General features: G+C 34.2%; 1 protein-coding gene across 1 annotated transcript; it reads right to left on the bottom strand.

The window, feature by feature from the left end:
* Positions 1 to 294: 294 nt before the first annotated feature.
* Positions 295 to 6819, bottom strand: LOC138328591 (muscarinic acetylcholine receptor M3-like). Its single transcript, XM_069275477.1, has one exon. The coding sequence runs from the start codon at positions 5183 to 5185 to the stop codon at positions 3455 to 3457; it is 1731 nt and encodes a 576-aa protein (XP_069131578.1). The 5' UTR covers positions 5186 to 6819; the 3' UTR covers positions 295 to 3454.
* Between the last annotated feature and the right edge of the window lie 2775 nt (positions 6820 to 9594).

Here is a 9594-nt window from a genome sequence, read left to right as displayed (position 1 = left end):
CGTTGTCGCCATGTACCGTCACTGGTGGTCAGATATCGGCCGTTAATTATTCAATAGCACTGTCAGGAATGACGATCCACAGCGGATATTTGGCAGAAACGGAATTATAATATATATACCCGAATCACGTAAATAACGAATCCATATGACTAAGAAATAATTCTACACTCGACCAACTGATAGAGTTTTGGGGTGTCGTAAGTTCTGTCAACGTTGTCGTTGAACATTGCAAATTAGAATGTCTCAGTTGTTTTCGTAAAAGAGAAAAAAAGAACAACATCAAACGAGATCAAACGTAACTAACGTAAAGTTTCTATTATTAATTGATATATATCATTGAAAAACATGTACTGGGTACGCTTTACCCAAACCAGTAAAGCTTAAAACAAACAAATACCTACATGAGAACATCTTTAACAAGAGAAAAATACTTTTCAGACAAGATCATGCATCTAAAAGATAAACATACCACTGTAAGGTTAGCAGAACTACATGTAAAACTGGTGTGGGTTTGGGTTCGGCCTACAAGACGTACATGTACGGGCGGCGAGCCAACATGAGCTTTCTCCGCATTGAATACAGACAATTGAGGTCAGCTTCAAATGATACTGATCATGACTTCTACAACTTACATGAGAACCGATTTATAACCGATATTTCGGTCATATCACGATTTTTTCGATATTGTTTACTGACAAAAGTTTTCGGTTTACATTTAGTTAATATGACGATTAAAAGATTAAATTACATGTAGAAAAACAGAATTAATTAACTTAATTAACAATTACATAATCGTAACTACATCAAGCACAGTTCATTGTAAGAATTCGGAACTGCGTGTGTATACATATATTTACACTATTGGTACTTACAATACAAAATAGTGAGACGATTCAACGAATGAATGCAAAAATATTCCGTATGTTGTTCGGGCTGAACAGTCATGAAATTTTATATACAATAAGGTATCTAAAAATACACTGAACAATCAGGCAGATTTATTTCACTGTGGACAACTAATAAGATCGACCTAGCAATCAATAAAGGTGATAATGTAAAGTACCGAAAGTTGTTTCATATTTCAGAAAACATGCCACGATTAGGTTTAAATGTGCGTGTGTTTTACATCCAAACCTATATCTCGAGATAAACAGTCTCTCTTCAAGCTGAGATAATTAATGTAGCTCCTAACAATATACACGACCACCCTCGGCCTCTCTTAATCAATATAATCAGCGCTCTTATAGCCAAAGTGCTTCTTAACATTCCGATAATATCCTGAACTACTTACGATGTTATTTAGGATTGGAGAAATTAGAAGAAAACGAGATATTTCGTCAAGTGACAACGTATATGAATTAGAGAATTGGACAAGGTTCTTCTCGGCGGACGGAAATAAACCATCCAGAGTTTGAGAGAATGTCTCGTCATGCAGAATGTTTTTCTTGCGTTTCAAGATATGACAAGGCAAATAATTGAGAAATATTTCTTCTCCGTATCATGGCATATAATCACTGGTGATGTTGTCTATATTGATTGATGGTGTTGTAAATACAGGAAATGTAGTCTCACATCATTAACTTGTCAGTTGTATTCACTATTATGTCTTTGTGGGGTCGCGATGGCCGAATAGTTGAGATGTTCCCACATATTACCACAGACCCTCCACATCTGGACGGCGAGTTCCAATTCCTTTAGAAAAATTGTCATGTACAGATCGCTTGTCGGTGATTTTTCCCCGTGTACTTTCCTTCACCATCTAAATCTGGCACGTCCTTAAATGAACATTGACGTTAAACTAGTCAAACCTCACCAATTATGTCTTTGTACAGTATAGAGTTATCTTCCCTTTTGATTTATGCTATTTATTGTAACTCTTTAGAGTGCGTGCGAAGATGCGTAACTTTCTGTAAATGTATGACGCTAAGGCCACAAATATATGAATACTTGCACACAAGAGAAAATAACTAAGCAATAAGCAAATTACATGAATACAATTTGAGAGATCGGCACTAACAGTACTATCGTTCAACAACAAAGATTTTTTAGAACTACTATATATACGTGAAAAAGAATCCGTCCTTCTCCACGCGAGATATTCATGCTCGAAGAATGATTAATACAAAGTTTGTCTTATGAACGTTTTTCAATATTAGGCATGATACGTTGTACTTTTTGTATGTGTCATTTGTATCACTAGAATTGTTCAATTGTTGTGATTTTGGTAAAGCTGGATATACACCCAACGCGCAGAAAGGCATAATCTGAAACATTTGAAAGAGGAGGCGGTGCGAACATTGCTCTAAGTTTTATGAGTCAAATAATAACAATAGCCTTCATCAAATTAAATAATCGTTTCATTACTAAAAGGTCATCATAAATTTGATTAAAAAGTCACAGTATCTGATTAAACACAGTTTAATATACTATAGTAACTAGACTAGAATTTTATGGTAATTACCGTTAAAGTTATCTCCCTTAGAAATACCAGTTAGGCGTCGATTTATTTTCTTTAACATTGTCAAAAATCTCTGCTATTCAAATTCAAGACATCAAGATATATCTCGATTTCAAATGTCATGTATATGCTCATAAAGGCGACGAAAACACGCAACAATTTTTAAAATAATAGTATCCGCAATTCCAAATGAGTGATATCGTAAAAAAAGAAGTGTTCGTTAATTCGTATTTCTTCCATATCAATGTCAAAAATAATACACAACATAATATCTATTTAATATATAAAAATAATATCATCAACAACAAATTTAGATATGGAGATATTTTGATTTTAAGACACAAAATCAATAATAAGATATCTTAACGATGGTATGAAATGTTTATGATATCTGTATAGATATTCGCAGCAATTTTGATAGACAAAATACCTTTAAAGGCCCACTACCTTTCCAGGGCAAAACATAACGGTTTCTTAAAAGCATAACATCATAAAATATATACCGATGGCCTAAGATGAGGTTATAACATCAAACGCATGCGAGATTTACTGCGTAATAAATGATAAGTGGAGAGTCAGATTTCGCTGTTTTGCCGTCTCGCGCAGTGATAATCAACTACCTCGCGGTGTTTAGGACGACGGCGGGAAACATAAGACGACCCGCGTTAAGAAAATTAACATCTTATTTAAAACTAAACAAAATTTTCAGAAGGTAATGATACCTGTTGAATTATCGGTAAGTTAATAACTTAAAAAAATAGGATAATACTGTTTTGAAACTAGACACTGTGAAAGCACAAATTTCTGTGATAACAAACAAGACACTGTGAAAGCACAAATTCTGCGATAAACTCCCAAACGTTGTTCCCGTGATAACAATTATCACTTAATTAAGTAAATAATTTATCTTGGTAATAATCCACAAATAAATGTATATCCAAAACTATGTGCTCGCCAGAATAAACACTTTTACAGGATCTTGACATTTCATCGTTTTTAACATGTAATCATTTTCTTAAATTCGTTTCTAAATGTCTTATCAAAAAACGCATAAATAAATGGATTTACAACATGGTTAATGAGGTACATTTGGAAGAGAAATAAATACAACACACGTTCCCACTGGGCATACTCCGTCCAGTACTGGACAGAGTCCAGATTGACTAACATGTTCGCTATGAGAGCTGGCGTGTATGTGATGGTACAAACGATAGCTATCATCATAAACATTATAGAAAATCTATGTACCATCATCCGATTCTTTTTCCAGCGAGCTCCTACCAGAGATTCATTCTTAAGTCCCTTAGCAATTGGCGAACCGCTTGGGCTTGTGTCTTTAATTGACAAGTTTTTGTTAGAAACTTTCCCTTCATTATTTTCGCTTGAAGTCCTATCCTCGTTTTTCATGTTTTCTAAATTTGTTTTTGTAAATGTGCCACTGTCGTTCCCAGAATCATCATCGTTATCCTCAAGTGGTTCTAAATCGACTTTCTTAAAACTGACTGTCTTTGAATTGGGTACGGCTGGCACGGTAGTGCCTACTTGGTCCCTAATACCGTTACAAGTGTTTTCTGTTCCTTTCGGTTGTAGAGCCGTGCTTAATGAACGCTGTTTATCATTATCAGTTATAGTAACTGCGTCATCTGTTGAATAACCTTTATCTATAGAAGTTGTTTCAACATTCTCAATATCTTTCCCGGATGTTTCCTCACTTCCGGTTGTTTTTGAAGGAATAACTTCCTCGGACTCTAGAGCAACGCTTTTTTCGTAACTCTGAAGATCATGTTTATATTTTTTCTTGATAACTGGTGAAATGTCAACACTATTACTATTTTTTATGGACTTATAATTTCCTCTTTTTGACGTCACTTCCGGTGAATCAGTGAGCGTAATCTCTTGTATGGAAACACACGAGTTATCGGCGTCGGCTTTTATGTTATCCTTGATGCTTTCCTGCGTGCTTCGGTGCGTTGAAGCATTATATGATTCAACCGTCAAGTTCATATGCTTTTTCACCTGCTTGTAAATCGTATATCCTGTCATGGAATACAAAATAGCAACACCTAGCATTACACTTCCTGCACAGCCGAACATGAAATAAAAATAAATTAGAATATCTTGTTTCATCGAGGGACTTTCGTCGTCTTTTCTTCCACATCGATACCCCGTCACATTTAAACTGCTGTCATAGATCTCCGTTTCTCCATAAAAGACGAAGATCGGAATGTCGATGACAATAGCTACTCCGAATGTCACCGCTAAAGCAACTTTATTTATATATGGAGTCATTTGGCGCCCAAAAGGACGACACACTTTTAGATAGCGCTGGACAGCTATGATGAACAGTAACATCCCGGAAGCTGTACCCATAGTCCGTACAAAATACCAACATATCCGACAAAGAACATCGCCTTGAAAATTCACCGGAAGTATATTTCGAGCCAATGAAAACAATGGTCCCGTCGAGCAGACAATAATATCCATTCCCGCCAAAACGAGAACGAAAAATTTATCATCGAATTTTACCTTGAGTTTGAAGCTGTAAATATATATAACGGCAATGTTTCCAAATACACCAATCACTGCATACAGCACAAGAAGAATGTCGATCGGAATTAATTTGAACGCCTCGTCTCTGTTCCAAGCCGCCAAGTCCCCTTCCGGGATAAGAATTTGAGAATTGTTATCACTGAAATTCATCATTATAGTTGAGAAGCGTTTGAACATGAACAAAATTCGTCCTTCACACTAATAGTTGATAAATCCAGATGCTCGTTATACATCATTGATTTCAAGAATATCAGTTCTACATCCGATATACCTTTGGGTGTTGTTATGGCCGAAGTACGCTTGCGATCGTAAACACGGCTTTAAATCCTAGTTTAGTGTAATTATTCGTTGAAAGTACTTTCCATTAACATCAGACATATGATAAATGTATTATGTTTTTAAACGTTCTTTGTTGATTTATCTCTTTTAACTGACATACCTTTTAGAAAAGCTTTTCGAAAGTCAAAAATATTAACGTTTATTTTAGATCCGTTTAGAAGCACAGGAAACATCAAATGTTGTATGAAATGTATATGTCAAACACTATATTACTTACTTTGAATTCTTGAATATTGCCAAATCATTCTATTTCAAAGGACACATGGCAACATTGTGAAATCCGTATAGTGTATCCAGTTTATATAGTTCAAACAACGTAACTGACTACGTCATGGCCGCACGTGCTGCGCCCATGTTCTCTCCTCAGCAGTTCTAATTAAATACCGGGGTCAACAACGAGCCACAGTCTCAGCTAATGATCAAGTGGTGACAAGTATGTAGATTGTTCCTCTGTAGGTATAAGTGTTTTGTCGTAAAACATACTTTCTGCACTGAATGTCATCTAGTAACACACAAACACTTACATATGTGTACTACTACATTCCTGACCTAAACGTATACTCGCTCATCCGCAATTAATATTAATATATCACACATACAATGTTAACGAGCGACGAGAATATATCGGCTCTGCATGGTCTGTTAGGCAGCACTCGTGCTGGCTTCTAAAACGTTCACCTATTTTCTACTTTTTTTCTAATATTATCGCAGCAAAATCAACAAAACGTATGTTGTTTTTTCATAAAGTTTCTCACTGTTCAATAGTTATATATGTGTCTGTAGGATTTGTACTAATACATTGTTTGTATTAGACAGGAAAACACGTCCGTGATAATACCACACTGCCGAATTCCATAACATAAAATTACATATTTGTTTCATACGTATAGTCTATCTTTCCCTGCAGTCAATCATACCTTGTTTTTCAGCTCCTTAGTCCGTGTGTACATCCATACGAAATCACTGTCATGTTTTAGCTATTATAAGCAGAAGCCGGATATTGTAACATTAATCTGTAGTTCGCTGTGAGTTCTGTATCCTTTTGATGTATGTGTGTACTTCTGCTTCTATTAACAAATCAACAGCACTTATATATAAACTTCTCCTCGGTAAATGATTAAATCACTGGATATATTTAAATCTCATAGTCACTACAGATCGGTGTGTCATCGATTCATACGATGAACTGATAATGTTTTCTCGTGTAAATGTTTCAAGTCTTGGTCCTATCCACATGACGGTGTAGAAAGCCACCGAACCATACAGGTTTCACAAATAAACATTTTATGTTACGCTCTGACACAAGTTATATCGCCACACCTTCGCTCACAACACATATAACGGCGGCACGCAGTACGAGTGTTAATGCTTGTCTGCAGACAAAATAAACATTTTCGGACTATTTTCACGGACCAAGTACCATACTAGAAGCGTAAGAAGAGGTAACGGGTATTATGTCTTTAAGCTCAGACAGTCAATCCTGTTTGTTTGTACCGAGATTTAAGAAAGCTAAACGTCTGGTATACATAACAACAGTTTCATTAAAATAACTGTTACCTCCCTGAAGGCTTAATGTATTTATTTACTTATGCCTGGAGCGATACTATTGTACTCTTATAATTACCTTTAAATGTGGTATCGGTATAACGCGAAATGTGCAATTTCATTAATTTGACATGTTCAATTCAATTCATTTTATTCCGTGGACCTTACGGTCCATATGTACAAATAACATCATGTAAAATATACAATTGATATAACAAAAGAGATGGAGAGTGATTTATATAATAGATATAAATTTCCAGCCAAATGTCTCAACATTTTAACTTTTCTGACCTTTTCTTAAAAGCAAAATGAATGAATTTACCAGTATTTTGTAATTCTTTAACGTTGTTAACGCTTAATAATTTAACTAATTTAAAAACACTTGGTCTTCTGTAATAATATTTCTTAATATACTTTTGGCGTAAATCAACATAAAATGGACATTGTAATAGAAAGTGATATTCATCTTCAAGTTCATTTAAATCACAATATGTAGACAATCTATTCTCTCGTGGGATATTTTGTTTTCTACCCTTTTCAATATTCAGATAGTGTGCCGAAATTCTTATTTTGGTTAAATATTTTTCTATATACAGTGTCAATAGGCTTTCTTAAATAAAGTTGTAAACAAAAATTATCATTTAAATGTGTATACAGTATACCTCGTGTTGTATTACTTATATTGTTGATAACCTCTTGTCTGTATAACAGTCAACGTATCTATCATTCCAGAGGTATGCTAATCCAATTTTTGCTAGTTCATTTTAATGTTGATTGACCTCTCATCATTAGTTTCAATTCTAGTATCTAAACATTCTTTTAAAATACAGTTAGAAGTACCTTTTAGTGTCAGGAGTTATGGAGAGTTAATTGAGATGTTATCAAAAATAACAAATAAAGATTTTTTTACTGGAATTTCATTTCACATTTGAATTTATTGAGTCGATATTTAAAGATATGTAAGAAGACACGATGTCAAATAAAGGAAAAGATGTCTTTGTTGACTTATAAATGTTTCTAATATCATAATTACAATACATTGACTTTTGTTGCTAGCTTTTTTTCTATCTAAAGCTTTGCACGTTCAAAAATTCATTTATGTAGCCATTTCTGACACCAAAGTAATAAAAGAAATAAAAAATTAGTCCAAGAGACAAGACATGATATCGATGTTTAGACAACTGTATTGTTGTCATCCCTCCGACACTATAACTAGTTTAACGGCATTGTACACTAGATGTTATGTATATACATGTAGGACATTTCATTATCAACAATTACAGCAATGTATCCGCGTGTGAAATACACTCGTACGTTACAAATTGTGGTATGAATGCCGAGGACAGATAAAAACATTTCACTATGAACATGAATGGGAAGGAGGTAATGTGACTTGGTGTGAAAAATGGTGATATTGGTCAATGATGAAATTAAGGTAGCGGTAAGGACAGATGTCAAGTTAGCCACAAGGACCCTTTTTAAAGCGACTATTACTTGAACAACAAATTCGACAATAGCATTGTTAAACTTAAAATCAACAACATGTTTATGTTAAACATTGGAAAGAAGTTTTCGTTTTCCGAAGATTAGGGGAATTTAATCTTCCATTTTTCTGCATGCCCTATTTTTATCATTGTTTAGTTTGGTTACAATATCTAGAAATGAGGTTTTGAAATACTTTCAAGATTAGTATGTGTATCGCTTATTTACAGAATAAATAATAATGGACCTAAAACTGACCCTTGTGGAGCACCAGTAATTGTAATTCTCACAAAGATCTAGTATTTCCTACAAACAAACCTTGTTGTTGGTGATAAAACATTTTAACCAATTTTAAAGATATCTAACTACACCATGATTTGCTGTTCCCTGTGCCACACACGATCGAACGCTTTAGAAATATCACAGAAAACAAGATAAGTCGGAAGCACGTTTTCTAGTTTTTCACATAAATTATGATAAATTCACTTTTTTGACGTACAGTAGCTATAAAATCCAGATTGACATTGTCACACGTCCTTGTGTTTGCTATGCCTTATATTCAAGACAATCATAGATAACACTTGCCCGTGATATTTGCTGTAGAGAATCATATGTCACAGTCCCCTGTAATAGGTACGCACAGTATATATCTCAATAATTTTAATGCTTTAGTTAAAATCTTTCCACAAATCCATGTGATAAATATGCGTTAAAGCGGAAAAAACATGACAAACATACACCACAATCTCATGTGTTAAAACATTAAATGTTTACGAAACTGGTAATGTTTATTCGATTAAAATGGAAAGGTAACGCGTTATACCTGTTTGTCACAAAAGCTATAATAGTATTTGATGGCCATATTATCCCAAACCATTCTTTTTGCAATTATCCTATATAGGGGTGTAGTCAACTGTATCCATCCGTGACGATATCTTTAGGGATTAATACCATTTAAGCGGTAGGGGATTAACCGTATACCAGATTATTGGTCTACATAACTACGTAACATACTCACAATATATAGTAGAGTAAAAGTTACCTCCCATGTATTTTCAATAAATAAAATAAAATAGATTTAAACTTTGATGATGTAAAGTATCAACAAAACACTAAACTTATATCTTAATGTGGCAAGTATGAATAAGCAATTTCTATTAAAAATGATTAAAAACAAAATTATGATCAGAACACGTGAATATATATATCAAAAATATCAA

Source organism: Argopecten irradians, chromosome 7 (assembly GCF_041381155.1).
Source record: "Argopecten irradians isolate NY chromosome 7, Ai_NY, whole genome shotgun sequence".
Taxonomy (NCBI): domain Eukaryota; kingdom Metazoa; phylum Mollusca; class Bivalvia; order Pectinida; family Pectinidae; genus Argopecten; species Argopecten irradians.
The sequence above is the reverse complement of the archived record's forward strand: the minus strand, read 5'-3'. Positions and strand labels throughout refer to the sequence as shown.